Source organism: Chironomus tepperi, unplaced genomic scaffold (assembly GCF_022539635.2).
Source record: "Chironomus tepperi strain 1889 unplaced genomic scaffold, CSIRO-AGI_Ctep_v1 contig_244, whole genome shotgun sequence".
Lineage (NCBI taxonomy): Eukaryota > Metazoa > Arthropoda > Insecta > Diptera > Chironomidae > Chironomus > Chironomus tepperi.
This window is the reverse complement of record NW_027226366.1, coordinates 2,696,168-2,722,079: the sequence shown is the minus strand read 5'-3', so window position 1 is coordinate 2,722,079 and position 25,912 is coordinate 2,696,168. Positions and strand designations below refer to the sequence as shown.

General features: G+C 28.9%; 1 protein-coding gene across 2 annotated transcripts in view; it reads left to right on the top strand.

Annotated features, from left to right (window-relative positions):
• Positions 1 to 1,399: 1,399 nt before the first annotated feature.
• Dbx (homeobox protein Dbx) overlaps positions 1,400 to 25,912 on the top strand; it is a 31,459-nt gene continuing 6,946 nt past the window's right edge. For both annotated transcript variants that reach the window (XM_070641367.1, XM_070641366.1), the window contains exons 1-5: positions 1,400 to 2,041; positions 10,435 to 10,800; positions 10,877 to 10,909; positions 10,999 to 11,073; positions 12,027 to 12,130. In XM_070641367.1, coding sequence (XP_070497468.1) covers positions 1,582 to 2,041; positions 10,435 to 10,800; positions 10,877 to 10,909; positions 10,999 to 11,073; positions 12,027 to 12,130 — 1,038 coding nt within the window. In that variant the 5' untranslated portion in view covers positions 1,400 to 1,581. The remainder of the gene's footprint in view (positions 2,042 to 10,434; positions 10,801 to 10,876; positions 10,910 to 10,998; positions 11,074 to 12,026; positions 12,131 to 25,912) is intronic.

Sequence of the window (25,912 nt, the reverse complement as noted above, 5' to 3'; positions counted from 1 at the left end):
TTAAAGGATAAATAATGGCTTCATACTGAGAAAACAATTGAATCAAATGAAGTAAAGCCTTAAATTGCAGTAAGAACTAAAGCAGAGCGTGAAATTGATGTAAAATCAAAGCGATGATTTAAATTAAGTTTAAAATTAAAGAAACACATCAAATCACGTTAAAATTGAAGTAAAACTTCAAAATTGAGTGAAAAAATGAAGCAAAGCTTCGAATTTAGGAAAAAATCAAGTAAAGCTAAAGATTAAAACGAACAAAAACTGAAGAAAAGCTTCAAGTTGAACCAAATAATCAAAAATTCACATGATAACTCAAACACGGTTCCAATATGTTCCCATTTCCATTTCCTACTTAAAATCTTTCCCCAAAACACTTCATCCACTTAAATAAAAATGAAAATTCATCTCAATTTAAGAGCAATCAAAGCTCCACCGTTTGACTTTTCTAAAATTTATGCTCAAAGCTTCTCTTTTTTATGAGCCACCATCATCAATGTAATCTGCTCAGCTACAATAATCATAATCATGACTGTATTATTAGTCTTTCCCCACCCGAAATGTATATTTATTACCATTTTTCCATCCCATATCTTCCAATAATCTGAGAGAAATAAAAGCATTTCCATAATTCATATAAAAAGCCATTAACTATTATAAAAATACATTATGTTCTGGCCATGCCATATTTATTTTTTTTCTCTTCCTTAAATTGCTTTTTATAGTAAATAATAAGAAGAAAAACGATGATAGAAAAGAAGAACTATAATAATAATAATACATAACATCATCAAATATTTAAAAGATTCATAATCGAGGATATAAACTTGTACGATCTATGCTGAAATTGAGCTGTATCCTCGTAATATTTTTATTGATTTTACTTTCTCTCACTCGTACATAAAGACACATCATCATCGTATGCTGAGTTTGTATTTTATTTTATTTTTATTTTGATTCCTCTATGTATACTACATTCACTTCCTGAATATGACTTTTATCCTTTTTATGCAGAGAATCAGCACCAATACAGTCACAAATGTAGATTAAAATAAGCCACGCCCTTGTCTTATAACGTAATAATCGTAACAACGAATAATAAGAATAAGGACGTAAAAAGGATAAAAATGTATGGAATAGGGTGAGTGCTGTGGAAATGAAACAGCATATGCTGTGTATGAAATGTTCCTTTTCATAAAATATAATACCACACTGTATTTGCTACTGTACTGTATTGTTATAATATGAATTTCCCGACATTGTTAAAAATGTGTGAATCTATATTGAAAGGGGGATGGGTTTGACTGGCTGGCTGATGATGATGATGATGATTACTGTATATACATAGCATATCCTTGTATTTTTCTAACCAAAAATCATAAATGTTTTTAGTCCTTCACGAGCTATTGTTCCGGATGTCACGAAATATTGAAGCTCTTGAATGAAAGTGAAATAAGGAAGTTTGTGGAAGTAAAAAAATTAACAATTTAAAAACATAGGAAGTTAGACAAAAAATTTAAAATTCATGCTGTGATTTAAAATTCGAATTCAATCATAAAATAAACGAAAATTTAAAGCTTAATAAAAATGTCGACAGCATTTTTAGTGGATAATATTTTGAATGAGGACAAGGATGAACAAATGGATTCAACAGGCTCAATATCTGAATCCGATGACAGTGACTCTGATCATAATTCTGATTTAAAGGATTCACTTTGTGACTCGCCAAAAAGTTATAACAGTATGAATCATCAAAATTCACCATTATCTGAAGATGAATTGATAAGAGGTTACACAGTGATACAGGACCAAACAGAAAATGTTGAAAATGAATTTAGTTGTGTCAAATGTGGTCATTTTAATGAAAATATAAAAATTAATAATGATAATATTGATGAAAAATGTGAAAAATGTGGATTTATTAATGATTTATTTCAACATTCTAAGGATACACACATTAAAGAATTGCCAAGTAAACCTGTACTTAAATTTAGTGTTTCAGCAATTTTAAGTGATACGAAAAGGGATTGTGTGAAAGTTAGAAATGGTAAATTAAAGTTTATTTCTTATAAATTACTAATTCTTGAATTTTCGACGATGATCTTAATGGAAATTGACAAATTTAATGGAATTTTAAAGTTGATTGCAGTTGTTGCCGTGAATTTAATGAAAGTGTTGATCTTGCTTTCGAATTTGTGGAATTTTTTCAATTTTTAAATTAAGAATTAAGCGCAAAATCCTCTAAATTATGAAATTTGTTAAAAGATAGACAATTTTTAAAGTCAATTAATTATCAAAATAATCAACTTGTATTCTGTAAAAAGGATTTTAGGAAACAAAATTAATTAAAATCCTTTCGTTAGTTGATTCTTTTGACATCATACTTGAAAAAACAAATTTTCCGTAATTTCTTATGAAACTTCAAGTTCAAAACCATCATCCAAACTTGGTCTTAATTCAAAAATCAAACATTATGTCAAATATCATAATTTTGCTGTCAATTACGAATAATTCATATTTTCAAAATACCATCCCCGAGTGGACACAGCTAGTTAATGTCTACTATTAGACACCATTCAACTAGCCATTTATTTTGCCAAAAATATACACGACAACGTAACAAGACATTAACGAGACTTTAACTTGACACATGGAAAGTTGATTTCTAAAGAAATTTGTGTGAAACCATATACTTCACAAGTGCAAGCAGAAATTACAAATAGAAATTTGAGTGAAACCATATACTTCACAAGAGCAATCAGAAATCACTTTTATATGAGCAATTTTTTTCTGAAAATTTTTTTAATACATTTATATACAATGAATGATGTGCACTTAACGACTTTTGCCAAAGTGCAATACTAAGTTACTATGTGACTTGCTGAAATGTTTTTATGTGTAATTCTGTGTAATTCTGATTTTTCCAAAATAATTTAATTAACAAATGTCTTCATATCCACATATAAAATTATTAAGCAAATTTTGATTTTTTCATGTACGTTAAATGGTTATGGTTAACTAGACATTAACTATACATAAGTACTGTACATATGTCTAGTTAAATGGAACGTTCCAAAAATGTCATTAGTCTCAGATACGGTTAGTTACATAGGCTAGTTTATTGGAAAGTAACCAGCCATTGATAGGCAAGTAAATGGCAAGTTTTTAACTAGATGCCTGTCCACTCGGGATCAGACCTAAATCAACATTTTTCTCAAGTCAATTAGACTTCAATGCTTTATAATTTATGTTACTAAACATATGAAAAAGATTTTGAAAATGAATTAAAAAGTTTCAACAGTTAATGAATCTTTAAAGTGTGTTGCGCATTATTTTAACTAACATTGATCTTGATCGTGACGGATGCGTCAAAAATAATTGAATTTCATCAACTTTTTAATGAAGTAAACTTTTGAAATTGAATTTCTTTGATTTTAAACATTTTTAAATTCCGTCCAAATTTTATAAAGTTTAAAATTCTTTTTAATTCTCAAATTTTTAGATTTAAAACCAAAAATTAACAATTTTTCTTGTCATTTTCCAACAATTTCTATTAAAATTATGTTGAAATAATGTTTACATTCTAAAATATGAAAAATCAATTCAATTCTAACTGCCTAAAACAAAATTATTAATTGCAGATAATTTAAATAGTCAATAAATCAGCCAATAAAATTTCCTTTAGGTACTTCAATTAAATCAATAAAATCTCAAAAACACCAACACGCCAATTCCGACACTTATAATTAAATTACTTCTCCCAGATTTAATTACAACATTGTTGCTTATACTCATAACGACAATTGCTCTGTGTTCTTAACTAATTAATATCGATACGTGTAAGAAAAGGTTTAAGCTAATTATAGATTGATTAATATATTTCCTCATGTTTTGAAGCCGCATGCCTTTAATAGCTATGCAAAAATTACTGTTTCGTGTGCTTTGTATTAAATTAAATATAAGTTGGTAGAGCAAAATCAAGTTTGCGGTGGATTTTTGCGATAAATTGACTAGACTTGGATCTGATTAGTTAGTTAGATACTTAGTCGGCTAAAGACAACAAATAGGAAAATTAACGTAATAATTATATTGATTGAAAATCGCAATTCACTAAGTTTGAGTGATTTTTGCAAGATAGAACTGGAACTGATCAGATTTTCATCTCAAAACATTTTTATTATGATCAAAAAAGTCACAAAATTTCTTAAATTAAGAAATACTATAATTGGATCCCTAATCCATCTTCCAAATTATTCATAATTCAGAATTCTCCAAACTCAATCCAATTACTAAAGAAATCGTCTCCAAAAAAGAAAATCAAATTCAAAAGGATGAATTACTTATCCACAAAAAAATCAAATTTCCACAAAACATTTATCTCAAATCAAAAATTCATAAATTCCAATTTCCCAATCCCAAAAAAAGAAACCCCCAACAATCATATCCAAACAACATAAATAAAAAGGAAAATTGTTGAAGCATAAAAGAGATTATCACCTCAATTTGCTGCTACAAAAACAAATACTCCAGCTATAATTTATGCATTCATAATCATAAAATCAATTTGATATTATTTGAACAATGAAGTGAAAAAGTTCGATTTCGATTAACTTCTGCTTTTCATTCTGCCATCAAATGCTGTTCCTATGGAGAATCAAAACGAAATTTTTCCATCTCCCTCCACAAAAATGAATAAAGGAAGAAGGAAATGGAAGCAAAAAAAATCAATTTTCTACTTTGCACAAAATGTGGAGCGTAAGGAATATGGATATAGCACAGCATCTTGCGTTTCACATTCACAAAATGAGAATAAACATTTATATTTTTCAGACCGAAGGAAAAATTTGAAATGATTCCTAAGTGAGCTGCCAGCTGACGCCAAATTAAAGTGCTGTGCTTCCTTATGGGGAGGAATGAAGATTTTATTATTCTGATTACAGCTCTATAAGGATTTATATTGGATGTCTTTAATGTTATATTTTCTAGTATATAAATAACAAAATTTCTACTCGTGCTGGAAATTTAATCATTTAACCGACCTTGCTCAGTTCCTCTACCTTCATTCATGCCTCAAGATATTTTTTCATAATGATTAAAGGCTCACAAATTTTTTAAATTTTCCACCAAATAAAATCTGTAATAAAAACAAGGCGTGTTTCATATTTAACTATTGATATGGGCATTGAATTGAGCATTAGTTCCCTCCACTTTAAAACGCACAAAACAAATCGTAAAGAGATTTTTTATATTATTATTGCTATTTATTAAACTTCTTGGATAAACAACCCCTTTAAGGTTTTAAATTTTTTATTTTAAGTCCATAGATCAACAGTGCATTAAGGAATAAAATTCATGTGGGTAAAATACTATAAACAAGGCTGTAAAAACATTTCAAATTTTTTATTCTTTATTGAGCGAAATTTTTATTCCACAATAAGGGAGGATTGTGAGTTAAAATTGGATAGATTGAAGATTTTGAGTTGTTTTTAGGGTTTGTCCAAAGCTGCTGACTTGAAGCCTTGGACGAACTGTTAGGTTCGGCAGGTTTACCAGTTTATTGCCAAACTTCAGTCATTTTGAAGACCAAAATATAAAAAAAAATAAAAATTAGCAAATTATGAATTTTTTGTAAAAAAATCACACTTTGGAAGAAAGAAAATAATTAATGTATTGACCAAATTTAAGGTTTCGAACCTTAGATTTAATAGCTATATCTAACTCTAGTATTATAACTTTATATTAACTTATTGATTTGATGGCAATTTTAAAATATAAATATTTCAAAGTAAATCTTGAATTTTCAATTTTGTTTCTTAAAAATTGTTCAAAATTGAATAACAAAACATAAATTTATGAAATTTTAATTCAAATTTCTAATAATTTATTAGACAAAATTAAGAGTTCTTCATGGACTTGCTCAATTTCAACAATAAATCACCCCACCAACATAATAGTTAAAAAATGATGATGAGAATATGAATTATGCAATTATTTACCTATTGCTGTCATGGATAAAGACTCGGCAATCCGAGAAGATTCATGTAACAAATATTATATTTTTTTTTGTTTTCGTTAACCTCATAAATGGGAACCTAATCCATCTTTTGTTATAACGAGGATATTAGCTCGTACATTTATCTCTAAATGCTTTCTTTTTGGCATTTGCTAGTTTTCGTACGTACAAAAAAAGAGGGTAGAGAACATTTTTTTTTGTGTGTATGTTCCTGTCTGTTAAGGGCTTTACATCTATGAACTGCCTATTTGTTGCTCTATTAATGTTATTTATAAATACACAATAAACTGTTAAAAACTGTTACATGAAAATAGCAATCACTTTATGGACATTTTTTTGTGTGTTGTTTTTTAAGTTATTTTTATTGTTAACAGCATGTTGAAGGGATGTTTTTGTGAATGATTTTTTTTTTCGCTTACTATTTTTCTCATATAATTCATGTATGCAATTTTTATGAATTTTATTATAGTCTGACAATGAAATTAAAATAACATGCACTTTTTATGAGATTTTATTTCACATTTTTTTTTTGCTTGTTCTGTGCAATTTGTGGGCTGTATAATGGATATTAATTTGTCATTTAATGCAATATCGTACTTTTTCATTTTTGTGACGTATTTCAGGCGTTCTTTTTTATTATAATAAAATTCAATGTGTCATAGTCACACCGTAGATCATGAATAATAGTGAAATTTTGGGATGATGTTGGTCAACGAACATAATTTTGAAGGTTTTTTTGGCTTTTGAATGTTAAGTTACTTCAAGAATTATCAATTTTAGACTGGAATCCATCATTTTTTGAGTTTTTCTACTTTTAAGTCTATCTATAATATAGAAGATTATGTTGAAATTTAGTCAGTTAATAGACAAGTCATTTCAAGTTCAAACAGTGTACAAACTCCAAAAAGGAGAATTTTAGAGTTAAAATTAGAAATTTTACTTGATTATCAACTGAATAATGATTACAAAATTGCAAAAAATGCACTAAATCTGTCTAATGTGCATTAAGACTGTTTCAAATGTCTGGATTGACATTCTCTCTTCCCATAGCATTTAACCGCATTCAAACGACCACAAAAAGCTTATTTCTAATTTAACAAAATCCCCAAAACCACAAAAAAGTTCAAATTCATCAAATTAAATCCTCCAAACCCCATCCAATCCATGAATATACCAATTAACATGTAATACCCTCAAATCCCATATGATAAAATTGTTTTATTAAATAAAACTTTTTTCTGACAGTATCCATCAAGCTTTTCAAAATTTTCCCTTAACACACATGATTCACATGATGATGAGCGATAACGAAACAACAGCACAAAAAATTTACACAAAAAAAGTTTTCAATTAAAATAAAATAAAACTTTTAGTCTGCTTTTTACATGAATCAGGATAACTTCCACTTATGCATATTATGAAATGAAAAGTGACGATAAAAATCACAAAAAGTGGCAACTTTTCAAGATTATATTTTTTGGAAATTAATTCACAATTTTTGAAAAGTGTTGACTTATAAAAGCGTAAAATTTTCACTTGAATTAACGCCTTTTAATGAATTATGGCAGCTAATGCTGAAGAAAAAGTTTGTGGGGTGTTGAGAAAATTTTTGGAAAATTCATTTTCATTTGACTGAATTGCGGCATTAAGCTGTCGAGTTGTTTATTAATTCTATCCTCGTGCAAGCGCACATGCTTGACATAAGTATTGATCTATTTAGATTTATAGCTTCTTAGAAAATTAAGGCATTCGAATTAAACAATAATTAATGTTCGCACGCGCTCATTACAGTGAATTAGTAGCTTATTTTTTTATGACTTTTTAAAAATTGATTTGTGTGGTTTACGCAGTAATTTTTATTTGAAATTTGATATTTATAATTACTAGGATAATTGGTTTAGAAAGCTAGTTATTTACAGATTTGTAAAAAATTAAGAATCTTGTCTACTTATGATGTTGATTTCGAGTCAATTAGAGTCAATAGTCATTAGAGTTGTATCTCTATTTTAAATATCAAATTTAGCAATAATTATACTGAATTCCGGATTGATCCTGGGATCGAAAATTCTCAACTGGTTTATTAGCACAAATCGATAAATCGATCCAAAATTTGACAGAAGGTCTGCATAACTTTGGCAAAATGTCCAATTCAAATCAAATTCACCACCAAATTTGACAACTTTACGATTTGTGCTCCTCGCCTCAAAAATTGTCAAAGACTTAATTATTGTGAAATCTCATACAAAACTAAAATTCAAACAAACTTTAGTGCAAGAGTTCACACAATCTTTCAACAGCATTTAAAAAGAATTCCACACAAATATCATTAAATCCAATTTTATAGTGAAATTACGTCAAAGGAAATGCTAAATTACTTTACGAATATAAAAAAATTTCATTGAGTATGAGATGAATTGTGGACACATCCACATACTAATCCACAAAAGCATCTACGAAGATTACTTGATTTAACATTGTGTCATACAAAATTTGCTTTATTATTGTCGAATGCTATATTCACAAGCTTATGCTCATATATTAAATATCATGAATAAAATAAAACTAAATGTCAATTGCTTTATTTTTGAAATCTTTTTGTGTTATGCACGACGTAAAGAAGAAGAATTTTTTAAGATGCCTTAAAAATAGTCACAAAACTGTGAACAATTGTCCAATGAAGTTTTATTACTCCAGGTGTGTGTTTTTTTATGTAGCACATGACTTGTTGATAAATCGATCGGATGATGATTTTGTGTGGTAATGAAAACAATTCATTTGATAAGGTTGTAATTTACTTACAAATCATGAGCTGATTATTGCTGTTGGATGGTCAAGGTTGTGGATTAATTTCACTTATTGGCACGAATCACCTTGAATTATTTGCTAATTTTTTTCTTATTTTCTTTTAATTTCATTTTCTCATTTATTTTGCATTTTTTCAAAATTAACACATTTTTTTTATGAAATATTCCACATTTTGTAAGATAAGCCACTCCTGGTCATAATTTCAAATAATTTTTTTTTCACCATAAAACTAAATTACGCAAAATGCACATTTTTAAACAACAAAAAATATATAGACTTAATTAGCCCAATTTTTATTTTGAAAATTTAGAGCACCGCCGAAATGAAAAAGCACTTTTTGTTTGAGTTGAACTATAATGTTTACTAATATGCACACGCGAATATTTTCGGCACTTCGGAAATGTATTTATGTAACCGACCAACATTATTGACGTGATTAGATAAAATAACTACTTTAAGTATTATCAATTTAATTTTTTTATTGAATTTCAACGTAAACAGCACCAGAATGATTATTCATCCGAGTGTTTTGAGCTAATGACGAATAAATTGACGCTTTTTCATTTATCTTATCACAAATGATAGATAACGTAATATTTTTTTTTATAAACTGTGAATAAGTACGCAATATTTGTGTATATAAAATTGATAGTCATGGCAAAGACATTGAAAAATTTGCGATTATCTAATTTAGATAGGGTTGTGTATTACATTGGTATAGGTTAATAATATTTTGGGTATGTCTGGTGCAATTATGTAATAAAACAGACGAAAAAAATATTTTATCAATTTTATGACTGCATAACTGGAATTATTTTGCAGTGAAAGCTTAACTTAATCATTAGCAAACGTGTGTGAATCAAATACCTATTTATGGACTGCTTGTTTGGTTGTGAGCTTTGCACTGTGTGTAGTCTAGTAGTAAAATAAAGGAATTATAGATTTTAAATTGATCCGTATTCTAAAGCGTTGATCAGCACACCATGAAGTGTTGCCATCATGGCAACGAGGCAGGACTATTCCTAGAATCAAGTTGCAACCATCCAGTTGCCAAATTTGGTTGCTTTCGACAATCAGCTTCTATATACTTAAGATTCCAATGCGACACTATCTTTAAGAGATATACCTAAATTTGCGTCAAAACCATCACTTCCTATATTTTCCTACGTCAATATTCCCTTCAATTTTCATTCATCCAATGTCATCCGGCTAATGCCCTATTCACAATTCACTAGAATCAGAACGACTTAAAGTTCAATTGCACAATGCAATAATCAAGTTAATAACAATCTAAATCCAAAGTTACGGCTGATCCACGTGTCTTTATAAATACTAATCAATTTCCCATTAAACTACATATATTGTTTGACTTTCATAAAATGTATTTGATTGTAGTCTGGGAAGTTTAATGAGATCAACAATAATCTCCATTAAATGAGTCAATTTTCATACTTATTAAGATAAATTTTCCATTAAGTTGTTGAATAGCTTAACATTGATATTCTTAAAAGTTATCAAAAGATCTGAAACAACTGAATATTCCCACATATTATTCAACCCTAAAAAACATATTCCAATCAAAATTAATTAACTTTTTCTACATCGTCACTTCTCGACTATAGAATTTATTCAACCGCAAAATCTTTGGCCTTATATTCAACAAAATTTAATACAACAAAATCATTTAGGAAATCCAGCATTTATCACCAATCATCATCCGCATCATTTACATCATCATCATCAAAATTCAAATAATCTATCGCCACATGTGAATGGCCTGAATGGAAATGTAAATGAATCAAATGTTCTAACATGCAATAATAACAATAACAATAATAATAGTAGTAGTCCTGAACATCAAACGAACGATAGTCGTGATAATAAAGTTATAGCAAAACCACTACCTAGTCGTCCTTTTATACATCATGGAATTAATCATCCACACTTGCACTCGTTATTGGCGCACTGCAGGAATCCGTACATAACAGGTAATGTACATTGCATTGTAATTATAATCTCCAACCTTTCTGTTAATTAAAATGTTACGATTGAAAATTATTTCAGGAGCTGGTCCACAAGTTTTTCCTCTCCCACCAGGTGAGCTTGTTGTTATTATTGCAATAAAATGCATACGTGAATGTGGCATTGTAAAACATATCACATTTATTATTTTTTTCATTAAACAGGACAAGGATTTCCATGGGCGCATTCAACAAGAGGAAAGCCTCGACGGGGTATGATGAGAAGAGCTGTATTTTCAGGTAAATAATAAAATGTCTCATTCTTCAATTTAATTGAATTGCTTGTCAGACATGAAAGGAGTCAAGATGTTATTCTTGGAACATGATTTGGATTAGAATTGAATGATGATTTTATTTTGTCTGGATGTCTGTCTGTTATTTATTTTGAAATTCAATTAAAGCTGAGAATATTCATCATTGACTACCCATTGTCTTATGAGTGCGATTACGCCATATAACCGAACTTTAAATTAGATTTGTTATTTAAAGAATATCTAATCTACTTTTTTGATGGCATTTCTGTCTGTAACCTTCAAAGTGAAGCTGTAAGCTGGTTTATAAGAAGTATAAACGTACTCTTCGCCTATGGGTCAATCCAATGTGTCAGTTAATCTATCGAGTGACACACTCGAGTGACACAAATGAAGAAGAATCTGCTAAACCTCTTTTATTAATACCAAATACAAGCAGCCTATTTTTGGCATTCATATGGACGCCAAACGGAGGCGACTTCCATTTGGTATTAATAAAAGAGGTTAAGCGGTGTCTTCTTCATTATATCGCTCGGATGTGTGATCTCGAGTGATACAAATCGCCGAAAAATGCATACTGTCTAAAGTTTTCAATCTCGGGTTTAAAACATATGAAATCCCGAGATCAATCCTAGATTTACAGACATTATGATGATCGGGATTGAAAATCCTAATGCAGTTAATCTATTAAGAAGGTTTACCTATCCTAATAACTGTTGAAATACTTAGGAACTTTTACAGTGTAAAATAAAAATTTTCCAATTCCCTCAGTATCCGACCGACCCAAAAAATATTTAAATAAATGATTTATCATCATTCTATCAAAATTGCGCTCTAATTTCTCATCCAAGCAGACTTTGCTTTTCTACTTTTATATTTTTTTTTGTTATTGAAAAGAAATTAACTTAATGTAACAACATACCATTATTGTGTGCATTGTAGATTCACAACGAAAAGGTTTAGAGAAACGTTTTCAAATACAAAAGTACATCAGCAAGCCTGACAGGAAGAAATTAGCGGAACGATTAGGGTTGAAGGATTCTCAGGTAATTATTGCATTTTTATATAATATTTGAAATTTTACAACTGAATGCATTTCACATTGAAAAGTTAAAAAATTTGAAATATCACAAAATATTTTCATTGTTTTGCATGATAAATGACTGTAAATAAATCTCAAACAGTCAGAATTTTTAGTCGACTAATTGAACTGTTACCCTTGAATCATTTACGATGAATGATTTAATTCATGAAGAAAAATTTGAATTTAATTTGAATTGCATAACGAGTTTAATAAAAAATGAGGGCAATGTTGATGTTGTTCCTGAGTCGGAGATAAAAAAAGGAATTTTTCCACATAGTTTTTCCTTTGCTCCGCCTGCAATTTTTTTTTATATTTTATAAAACCACCAAAAATAGTCTTTTATGCTTTTCCTTTCCACTACGTACATTTTGTATAGAATTTTTTTTGTTCAACAAAAAAAAAGTCTATGTATTCACCAATATTGCCAGGCAAAAATAGCGCAGACGCAAATCGAACATTAACACAATCATCAAGCAATACAAGTAGCAACAATCATTGTGCAATGATTCCTCATTCTTCATCTTATTTTTTTATGAATGTGGACTTTTTCCATTAATATTCGCCAATTTTTTTTTCGTTTAAACTTTGATTGAGAGTGACTTGCTGAAAACAAAGAACTTTAGTTTTAGGAACAAAAAAAATGTTGAGTATCATATAAAAGCATTTACGCAAGACGGGAGATTAATTGGATTCTGAAGTGTGTTTCTTTGGAACTGAAGCATAATTTTAGCACAATAATTGTAAAAAATTTCCTTGTTCTTGTTTAGAAGTTTAGAATTTTTTGGTTGTAAAAGTGAATTTTGAATAATTTGCATTGAATTCTTAAACTCCAAATAGCTCCAAATATTTTAAATTCTAATCACGAAAACATTATTAAATAGACATAACTTTTAATTTGACTGTTGTTCCTTTTTTAAAGAGATTAGATTCAATGACACTGTCCATAAAGATGCAAAACTATTTTAATATATAGCAATTAAGCCTAATTTAGTCCTTTTGCATCATTAATTTGTATTTTAATGTTTTTTTTTGTTGATTAATTTAATTTAAATTTTTAAAAATGAGGAATCAAATTTATCTAGTGCTAAATAATAAAAGATGAAACCCTGGCATCTAAAATTCAAGAAATTCAGATTGGCTGTTCTTGGACGAGCCCTTGATTAAGGAATCTTACTCATAAATGGTTTGTCAATTAACATTTGACCAAAAATATTGATGAAGTCGTGTCATTTTGTACCAATTATTGATCAATCTACTAATAACTAAGTTCCAAAACAAATTAATCTTCAATTAATCTTATTTTAAATAACAAAAGATTGTTTAAACATTAAAACATTTCAAAATAATCGGATTACTTCCATTACAACCATTTAACCCCTAAAAACATCCCAACAATCTATTCATAACTCCCACCAACCATTCAATCCAATAAATCCTAATGATTTGTGTAAATGAATGAATAAAAAAAAATAATCAATAGAAAGCAAATAAAATGCAATAAGAACCACAATAACATAACCGAACCATACGCACGCATGCATGTGCGAAAGAGGAAGAAATGACTACAAGAACAATAAAACTTTTTCTCTATTCTTTTTTTTTGCGTCATAAAAATACAAAAACACTCCACAACAAATCGTATTATAACACTCCAGGCTATATAAAAACCGATTAATTTGTCTTTTTCTGCTATTATAGTGAATTTGCTCTCGAGAAAATTTCCTCGGTTCCTAAAAAAAGAAGGAATTTAGATAGAAGTTTTTTTTTCTGGTTATTTATTATTCTCAAAAATGTCTGCTGTTGACACATTCGACTTTGATGTTTAGTGAAATATAAACATTATTATATGAGACTGTGCGTACGCATAGAACGACCCTCGACATCATTTTTGTGTATAAAAAAGATATTCTGCTGTTTAAGATATCTGTTCTGTACTCAATGATGATGATTATTATGATAAAGTATCAATTCTCTTACCTCAATCAAATAAAATTTTTATTCATGACATAATTTATGCATGAGCCTAATGAAAAGCCTTTTTATGTCCCAAAAAAAAATTATTAAATTAAAAAATTATGAACCGCTGAGCTCGATTTGATGAGGGTGCAAAAAAATATATTAAATAAATCATGAATCATGAACAGAAATTTGTTTTAAAATTATTTATTTTGATTGGATGTGCTGTAATTATTGCAGTGCATTTTGTCTGTGTCTATGTTGGGTCAATATGAAATTATTGTTTTAACATTGAATGTTTGGTAATTAAGATATTTGGAAGTTGATGTAGTTTGAGGTCAATGTCTACATAAATTTTTGATGGATTTAATGGATTGTTGGGTCAATGGATTATTTAGAAGTCAACTTTTCCTTAGACTTTGGAGGAAGTTGCCTGCTAAAATTAACTCTAGTGAAGAGGGTTCTTATTAAAGCCTTGTACTTGTCCTTTGGTGTCTAGTGTACATTTTGGCTAGTTAAATGACTAGTTAAACCGTGTTTAACGCTTTACCGTCACTAGCAGTGTCCAGTAGGATAGCTCAAAGTTGCTTCTCTAATTAAGGACCATAAAATGTCTTGAATTAATACATTTTAACTTCAAGAACCACCCAAGTCCTCAAAATATTCCCAAAAATAATTAAAATATCCTAAAAATGCGCCTTTATTCTCGTTTCCTTCTAATTCCCTTAACTCACAAACCAATTGATAAGAAAATAATTTGATTAATTGAATATCCGCCAACAACATACCCGACAGGCAATATTCACAAAGGAGAATAAAAAAAGAGAAACTTCATCTAAGCATCACCGGAAGATTTCAAAATTTTATTAAATATTTATTTTTTATGAAAAGGAAGGCGTGGAAATGGAAATAATGTCGAGGTGGTTGGTATAAATGATTATGAAATATATTTCAGTTAAAAAATTTATAAATTTTTGTTTTGTTCGAGGGCAATTAGATCGTTCCGTGCATACACGAGAGCATAATTGCCAAATCACAGCACACAGTTTTTAGTCGATGAAGAAAAAAAAAAATCATTGAGATTTTCGATTTCTACGCAGCTTTGGCCAGTACGAAGTTGAAATTTTTGCCTTAATAATGAGATTTTTTTCTTCTTTTTCTTGCCGAGTGTAGCAAAAAAAAAAATTTTTTTTTTCGGTTTATTATGTGTAATGCTACATCAAGGGCGATAATATGTTACGGTATAGTAAACGATGATGATGTTGGGTGAATTAAAATCAATTAAATTCAACATTGAAAATCATTGATTTAGCAATTCATCAATTAATTTAAATTAACTTTTCTCTACCTTTTTTTATGCCGGCAGAATAGACATGAAATTATTTGTATTTTTGCACACAATAGCGAGACACACACGTTAAATGCATACAAAATTGCTCTTTTCTATATTCAACTTCTCTTTTGTTGTTAGTCTGTTAACAATATTTGAAAAATGATCGATGAATGATGATGAATGTCCTCAAATTTCACGCCTCTTTGATTTTGTTCTTCTGTTTTTCAGTTCATGAGATGAATAAATGACTGTAATTGATATAGTATGTTGTTGGATGAATTAGACGCATTTTTTTGGGAATTTTAGGAATTGGAAATATGTTTTTTGTTTGTTAGTTTGTGAGTAGACATGGACACTGGATGATAAATCCTTTTGTTTTGGATGGAATCGGATAGTGTCCATTCCTGGTTTGTGGCACCTAATGCTAGAGTCATGCTGACTTGGGTATGCTATTGCGGATGCTCAACTTAAGTATTCTAATGCACTTTTATCATGAGCGTTCATCACAGCTTGTTCTGCTCTTGACAATAAACTAGGTATATACATTCAGACAGTCAGTCAAACTACCAAAACACAACTCATTCACCCCAACAAAACCAGCTCACCCAAAAAAGATTAAATAATTTATTAATGAAATGATCGATGAAAGTTGTGACTTGTTTCCGTCTACATCTCATTTCTCTTCACTCTTCTAAATTGTGTGTATATAAATTGACGTTTAGAGACCTTCTGTTGCAGTAACATTAGGGAGCAATTCTCTAGAAATGAATCAAAAAAATTGGTTACGCAAATTTGCACGAAAAAATATAAAAATTCTAAAAATTTTTACAGTCGAAAACAGAAGAATGAGGAATGAAAAATCACTAAACGTGCAATGTTGTTGATGATGATGTGAATATTTTTTGTTGTTACTGTATCCTTCTCGATTTCTCTGAAAAACTTTTTATATTCTGTTGTTTTTTATTTCTCTGAAATGAAAAATCGTTGTGTATCCGTGCATGTGGAAAATACTTTTTTTCTGCAACAAACTGCTGGTGACTTGAATTTATAACATAAAAGCAGGAACAATTTTTTATCCATCCTGGTTTGTGTTTATCCAAACCAACAAAAAAAATGAGGAACAGAATCAAAAGAAAATTTTTTTCCATCTATTTGAGCATTGACTTCTTCAACAAACTGGGTATGATGTTTATGCTACACATACTCGACATAATGAAATTATGATGATGATGGTCCTCTATGCAATTGCAATTTTCCCATGCATGTTTGGTTAGAGAGATGGGGATGTGCAATTATCTCATGAACAAAATGAACTCCATATACAATATGCTCCCATTGTCCATTTGACAGTTCATTATACCATGTATTCCAATTAAAACGATGACAATTTAAAATTTTGTAACTAAAATACTTCAACATGAAATGCAGAAGCTTGATAGTTAAATTTAATTTTCAATTACGGAAAGTTTTATTTTGAGGATGTAAAAAAAAAATTTCGTCCAGCCTTGATGATATCGTCTGCATTTTATTATTATGGTTTCTATTAGCATCTTTCAGTACTTGAAAAATATATGTATATATATTTTTGTGTGGTATCCAGAAAATCCCATTAAAATTCTATCACTTCATGGTTGTCACTGCAACTACACTTCGTCTGAATGAGAAATAAGTGAATGAGAGAATGGGCAGTGTATGTGCTTGTTGTGCATGTCGTTCTTTCTATTCTCTATGTTATAATTATTATCGTCATCATCATCATTATTCCTCCTTCAGAGAAACGCGGTACTTTTGTTGCTGTGACAAAAATATTTTTCTGATATGAGAAAAATTTTTACTGTGTTTTAGATATTTAGTGCAGTTGACAGTTTTCATTGCTCCTATCCTCACTTATGTTTGCTTATTTAGAGTGAAAAAATATATATATTTATATGCCTGAGAGTGTGTGTGGGCGGATAGAAAATCCAGTCAACGAGAAATGTTTTTGAATTATTGTGTGTTGTGCTTTATCATTTAGCACCCTTTCAACAATACAAAGGATATATATAAATTTTTTCTAACAGCTCTTTTGATGTTTTTGTTCATCTAGAAATAAAACTTTTCCATTCACAAATGAAAATCTGAATTTTCGCAGCTGTTTATTGCATCAGAAAAATTAATTTTAAACGCAAATCAATAATACTGATGTGAATGAACGAAGACAAACGGAGCTAAGTTCTCATGACCTTAGGGAATAATACCTGGAAGCAGATTATTCCATAACATTCTAAAACATCCTCTCAACTATTACAAAATACGGTTAATATATTCAGTAAATTATGCACAAGTTGATGTGCATTTTGACATTCTCCTCATTCATTTGTATTCCTGATCTAATTTGAATACACAACTAACTCAAAATTTACATGATTATTATTATGTATGGGAACTGTTTTGTGGTTTTCCGCAAATATTATCAACTATATTCAAAATTTATTGTTGTAGATTAATTTCATTAGTTTAATTGTGTGAAAAAAATGAACTTTGACACTTTATTTTATTGTTTTTTGAACATGTCAAAATGTTCGTTTTCAAAAACCATACAGCTATTTAAATCTAATAATTGATAATTTTCTGACACTGATTCAGCATCAACTATATTCAAAATTTATTGTTGTAGATTAATTTCATTAGTTTAATTGTGTGAATTTGACACTTTATTTATTGTTTTTTGTTGTGCCTCTAATAATTGATAATTTCTGATTCAGCATAAATTGTTTTACGACATCATGTCGGTGTACAAAGTCGAGAATCTGATGAGCTCATCGTGAAATCAGCATAAATTAAGACATTGTACTGTTATTGAATGCGTAGCTCGTAAGCTTACAATCGTATTATTAGATGCGAATAACTCGTCATAATCGGTTTGAGAATGGCTTTTGACAATGAAGATGATGCTTAAAAAATTGGCAAAAAGTCTCGATTGCTTTTGAATTTTTAAGAAAATTATTATAAATTATTGAATTTATTTTGACATTTTTTCACTAGACAATGTTCAGGAAGCATGTATCAATTCCAAACGGCCATTAACTAACATATCGTCATCATCAAAAAAGGCCGACAAAAAACAAAAAGCCTCAAATCATTATCAGTTTCATTTGCTTGCGTCAACAATTTAAAAGTGTGAAAAAAGACATTATGGCTGCCAACAGTCACTTGAACTCAACGTACGTCTTTGCAAATTGATGATTAAACAACGCAAATAAACGTAATGTTCAATTACTTTACATATTTACCACAAAAAAAACTGTCAAATCATTCTGATCAGAGAAAATTTTCAGATGATTTCATTCTCTGTGGATCAAGCAATTAATGTTTGATTACTTAAGTAATTTACATTTACATTTTAGACATTTGTTTTGATTTGTTTGACGTGATTTGCATTAATTTCACTTTACTGGCTTTGTGTTGATTAGCTTGTATCATTTGGATAATTAATGGGAATTTTTATTGATAAACTGCGTGAAAAATGTTGATGACGGGTTGATACTGGATAGTTTTTAAGGGATTTTGACGGCAAGGATTAGGTTTTGGTTGCTATGCTGGTTTATAGAATGAATTGGGCGAAATTTACGAGTTAATCATTAGATTTAACTTGATGATGCTTTACAGATCATAAGAAATGTAAAAATCATTGTTTTAATTAGTCCTTCTTCATGTAAGAGCTAGAAATTGAGGAACTGAACAAATCACATAAATTCTAAGCTATACAATGTCATAGGAAATGCATAAATAATTCAGAATCTCGTGTTTCTCCCAATTCCAGTCGCCCATCTATATGAAAAATCTCCATAAATTCTAATAATCCATATAATTCCTGAACTCTATCTAATTTGCGTTAGCACCTCTCAATCCACATCCATATGGTCGTTAAATTTATGACATTTTAAGCAGAACTTGATGTCAATAAAGTAAATTTTCCAATTGCATTTACGTCAGCAAATTGAAATATTATGAATTAATTATTCTATTTGAAAGTTTTTCATACTAATAATCAAATTAATTAATTGACTAACTATGTCTGTTAAATTCAATTTTAACATGAGAAATTGCAATAATTTTCTATACAAAATTAATTAAGCATGTAAATCTGTTAATGAGTCTATAATTCAATTAAGTAATATTTTAATCTTTATTGATAATTTTAAAGATTCTGGAAATTTTAGGTATTTTGAATGCTGGATGATGGTCCAGGGCATGTGAATGAGGAACAATCTAAAATCTAGTCTACTTTTGTCAGAATCAGGAGCGTAGCTGGAGAATTATTCAAAAACTGTTAATTTGGTCTTATAGAATTGATCAAATTTATATCAGACCAACCATTAGGTTGATCTGCAATCTCCCTAAATCCACCCCAGACTCAGAACTAATTCAATTATTTGCTAATTCAATACACAAATGTTCCAAATATTACATATTGTAGAAAGTTCCTAATTATCATTGTTATTATTTATAGAGCTATGACTACACAAAAACTCATGAATTATCTCATCTATGAGCCTTGCCATTCAGCACAGAAATAGTAGACAAGAAAAAAAATTCATAATGGATTATCAAATAGAGAAATTTTATATCGATGCGAAGATTTACACATGTTTGTCATTACACATATGTGCCGTGATTCTTTATACATTTTATATGACTTATCTCCATTCCTAATTCTTTTCGGATAAAATATCATCGGCGAAATGAAAAAAAGATATTTTGCTCGAATCATTAAGCAAATAATGATTTTTGTTTCCCTCACCATACAAAAAAAAGTCAGATTTGTGAACAAATTCATTGCAAATATTTACTATTACTCAAGTCGCGGAGCACTGGGCGATGTTGTAGAACAAAGTCCGAATATTTTTAAACAATTTTCTGTTTGTTGTATTTGCTGATGTCTTCAATCAACGTCAATTTGTTGTAAAATGATTTATTTGATTAAACTGTAATAGGAGAACATTAGAAGACTTGAGAATGGATTGAGTTGGAGGAAGAAGAGTAGACGGGAGGTGCTTTTAAAAATTCAGGAATGCTGTTGTGGCTAATATCTGATTGGTTAATGACTTGATGCCGTAGTAGAGCATTTTAGACAATTCAAAATAAGAGTTGGCAGCATTTTGCCTTTTTGACGAGAAACCAGAGTTGGAAACGCCCTTTGTTTTCTAAACTCCTCAAGTCATGCCAACTCAACTCAAAAGAATGAATTTAATTGATTCAAATTCCTCAATAAAATCCATCTTGTGACTCAAAAGATAAAATTCTCTTAATAATGCAGAAAATTCGAATCATCACGTGAGATAGAATTTTGATTACTTTGGAAATTTTGCTGTGGGAATCACAATTTTTTGGGAATTCAGAAATAAATTTGTCAGATTCTTAAGAAACAATTTGAATCCTATGAGCTATAATTAATATTAAAATTTCGATTCCCGAGCAACACAAGTAAAGAAGGTTCCATCACAGAACATTGAAGATTCCGCTAAACCTCTTTTATCAATATAAAATGAAAGTCATCCCATTTGGCTGCCAAAAATAGTTTCCATTTGATATTAATAAAAGAGATTTAGCAGAGCCTTTAAAGTTCCTTAGCGGAGCCTTCTTCATTTGTGTCTTACGGGATCAATATATTTATTATGCATAGCTTGCATATAGTTTGGGTTTTTCAGAACTTTTAAGTTGTTGACATATCTACATTATTGATATTTTTCAAATGTTTTTCTGGTTAAAACCACGTTAAAATTTAAAAATCAAAGTTGATGGTTAAAATAAATGTTCTTCAAAAAGATAATAAAATGCAAATAAAATGCCACATGATTCTCGAGAATATCAAATCTCAAAAATGCATAATTAATCAACAGAAAACATCTTAATTGACTTTTAAAAACAAGGCACTATGGGCCAGAAATGAATTTTTTTTCTAAAAATTATTTTCTTGGCTTTTTTGATAGTCCCTATTCTGCTCTATATAATGTTAGTCAAAAAACTTTTCAAGTCGTTACCTTGTGGGAGATATGGCATTTTGAAGTTAGTAAGTCGACCATTTTCATGTATCATTAAAATTGATCTCACCGATTACTGTATTGATGAATCTTCTTGAAACTTTTTTTGTTTATTAGCTTAATATAGGTCCTTAATTTTGAGATATAAAAAAATTTCTCAGGCATCGGAAAATTATGTGAAAAACTTGATTTTTCTTGAAAACCACGTGGTCACAATACTTCCGTTTGTCTAGCTCATTACTGGTACAATTTTTTATTCTTAATTGTTCTTTATATTAAAGATAATATAATAATCTACAACTTTTGTGAACATATTGTATAGTTTTGTCCAAGTTCTGATAGTGAAAAAATAGATTTTTCCTAAAAAAACTTCAATTTTTTGACAAAAATTGCTCTAGCGCTTCAGGAGTATAGATGGTAGTGGAATTTTTTTCCGGATTTTGAAAGCTCTCTGATACTACTATAAAACAATGTAATAAAATAAGAATGCGTTCTCTTGGCAAAAGGCACTTTTTTGGCTCTGAAAGTCACATGCCACGCACTCCTCATATAGAAAAAAATTCATAAAAATTTTAGATCTTATTAAAATTTACTATTTATAGTCTAGATTGATAGGTCTATTCAATACGCATATTTTGAGTATAAATATGTTATGGTTTGGTCCAGTTTTATGGACAAAATTTCAAAATTTCGATTTTTACTAAAATTTTTGAGAAAAAAATAACTTTTTTTCTCGAACTCAATGAAACTTGTTCAAATTTTTTTTAAAAGCTGTATTTTTATGTGTATAACAACTTTTGTTCAGCAACTTCTCATAAATATTTAATTTTTGGCCTGAAATTTTGAAAAAACTTAAAAATACCTAATTTTTGGGTATTTTTTGAACAAATCTTACGAAATCTCATCAAGTATCAATTTATAACAATAGATTATTGACTAACTTTATATTTTCGAGGATGATCTTTCATTTTCCGATGAGACACTCATAGGTTTTCATATAAAAATGTTCTAAAAAATGACTTTAAGTAGTTCGAGCAAGGAGATCAAAATTTTCAAATTCACTTTTCCATAGCTAAAACTATTCAGATGACTTTAAAACTTTCTGAATTCATTTATTATTGAAAAATTAACTGATTTATTACTAGTTTTGATAGTAATAACAGCTATTCCATCAGATTTTAGTGACTAAACAATCGAAAATTTCCAAAAAATTTAGGATCGTGTAAATCACGATTTTTGTTAGTTTTAATTATTAATTTGTTTATATTTAGTGTCTGTTATCAATCTGATTGTGCCAAAAGTTATTAAAATGTAAAAATGTTAAAACAAAACCAAGATTTAGTGATCATAAAAAACTCAAAATGAATCAATTGTTCAATCATGCTTTTTAATGCTTTTTGAAGAATTTTTGTGGCTACACTTTTATGGAACTAGAGCAAAATTTAGTCAAAAATGATCTTAAAAAAGAAATTTGAGATTTGCAGTGCATCTTGAGTAGAACTAAGATTGTCAGATTAAAAAAATTATTTTGTACGTTTAAATTGCTAAAATCACTAAAATCTGATGGAATAGCTGTTATTACTATCAAAACTAGTAATAAATCAGTTAATTTTTCAATAATAAATGAATTCAGAAAGTTTTAAAGTCATCTGAATAGTTTTAGCTATGAAAAAGTGAATTTGAAAATTTTGATCTCCTTGCTCGAACTACTTAAAGTCATTTTTTAGAACATTTTTATATGAAAACCTATGAGTGTCTCATCGGAAAATGAAAGATCATCCTCGAAAATATAAAGTTAGTCAATAATCTATTGTTATAAATTGATACTTGATGAGATTTCGTAAGATTTGTTCAAAAAATACCCAAAAATTAGGGTATTTTTAAGTTTTTTCAAAATTTCAGGCCAAAAATTAAATATTTATGAGAAGTTGCTGAACAAAAGTTGTTATACACATAAAAATACAGCTTTTAAAAAAATTTGAACAAGTTTCATTGAGTTCGAGAAAAAAGTTATTTTTTTCTCAAAAATTTTAGTAAAAATCGAAATTTTGAAATTTTGTCCATAAAACTTGACCAAACCATAACATATTTATACTCAAAATATGCGTATTGAATAGACCTATCAATCTAGACTATAAATAGTAAATTTTAATAAGATCTAAAATTTTTATGAATTTTTTTCTATATGAGGAGTGCGTGGCATGTGACTTTCAGAGCCAAAAAAGTGCCTTTTGCCAAGAGAACGCATTCTTATTTTATTACATTGTTTTATAGTAATATCAGAGAGCTTTCAAAATCCGGAAAAAAATTCCACTACCATCTATACTCCTGAAGCGCTAGAGCAATTTTTGTCAAAAAATTGAAGTTTTTTTAGGAAAAATCTATTTTTTCACTATCAGAACTTGGACAAAACTATACAATATGTTCACAAAAGTTGTAGATTATTATATTATCTTTAATATAAAGAACAATTAAGAATAAAAAATTGTACCAGTAATGAGCTAGACAAACGGAAGTATTGTGACCACGTGGTTTTCAAGAAAAATCAAGTTTTTCACATAATTTTCCGATGCCTGAGAAATTTTTTTATATCTCAAAATTAAGGACCTATATTAAGCTAATAAACAAAAAAAGTTTCAAGAAGATTCATCAATACAGTAATCGGTGAGATCAATTTTAATGATACATGAAAATGGTCGACTTACTAACTTCAAAATGCCATATCTCCCACAAGGTAACGACTTGAAAAGTTTTTTGACTAACATTATATAGAGCAGAATAGGGACTATCAAAAAAGCCAAGAAAATAATTTTTAGAAAAAAATTTCATTTCTGGCCCATAGTGCAAGGGAAACACACTGAAAAATAAGTTTTTGTATTTATTGAATTTATTGGATTTAAATGAAAGTGGAATGAGTCAGTACTCACTGTACTTGTCTGGAATGCACAGTAACTGCAATACAGTACAGTGGAGTACCCAACCCTTGATAAAATCTTAAAAATTTAAAAAAGTCTTCATTCACAACCATAAAAAAACATTAATATCCTTAAAAAATTCTCATCATTCAAGCCATAATTTAAAGGCACTCGACAACAAGCAAACTCGTGCATTAGACATGTCTCAATCAGATCTGATGCCCAAAATAATATAAAAAAATCTCTCCTAAATCCTGTTAATGATTTTTCAACAATCTCTAATTTTCAATTATGCCACAAACACCCTCAATCAATTTGACATGCAATGATGCACATGATGTCCCAACGGCAAAATTACCATTCAACAAATAATATTTATCTTTTTTTTGCTAAATATGTTTAAAAGATTTAGAAATAATTTATTATTTATTTTCTTGTTGTGTGGGATTTTTTTTGTATTTATTTTATTGTTCAATTACACGAGATGATGCCTCAAGATATCGCATTAAAGTTCAAACAAATCCATTGTTTGAGCAACTAAGTACATTTAAATAAATGCATGCGGTTGATTTGGATGTATAAAAAATGTGATTTTTTATTCATTCGTCTTTGACTTCGTTTCAACCCTCGGAATTTTTTTTCCTCCCTATAAATGTGTGCAAGTGATGGGACATCATTATAATTACAGATTTCATCTATGAGAATGGAATTTTATCTGAGATATTTTTTGACATGACTTTTTATTATCCTAAATCAACTACAAATTATTTTATAGCCTATTATTTAAATGCTATAAGTTAGATCGCAAACAGATTCTTATTTTTTGTCGTCATCATCCCTCATTTATAAATATATGTGAGACTGCACAATGAGTGTTTTGAACATTTCTCTGATGATCGTCAACGTATGTTACATATTACATACAACAAATTTGCTTTTATTTTTAAAAGGAAATTCAACCCCTCATCAATTTCTCTCTTTTGACCCCTCGGCACACAATTTCTTCTGCAAATTGATTTCAATTCTTTTATGTTTTTTAGGTTAATTTTTTTGTAAGAAAATTGGCATTTATGATATCATTATTAGGATTTGACTCTTGAAATCTCAATTGACGCGGAAATCTAATAAAAGTTGTTGCTTCTTAATCTTCTTCATGACGTCAACCCAATATTTTTATTTTTTAATTAAATAATATTTTTGAAATATTCAGAATTTTTTATCATTTTGATTTAATTCTTAAGGGGATTTTTGTTCTGCGTCAAAACTTTTCTAATTTTCATATCATTTGAATTTATTTTAATATTTTTTTTATGAACCCAAAGAACGACAAAGATATGATGGTAAAAAAATAAAAATATTTTGCTGTTTATTTGCATTTTTGATGAGAAGTTCTTCCATTTTTTTTAATGGAAAAAGTTTTGAGCGCATTTTTATGGGAGTGGCATTTTTATGTGGATTTGTCGTTTTGGCAAAATTGTTGATCAATACTTTTTAAGTTATTAAAAAAAAAAAGACGT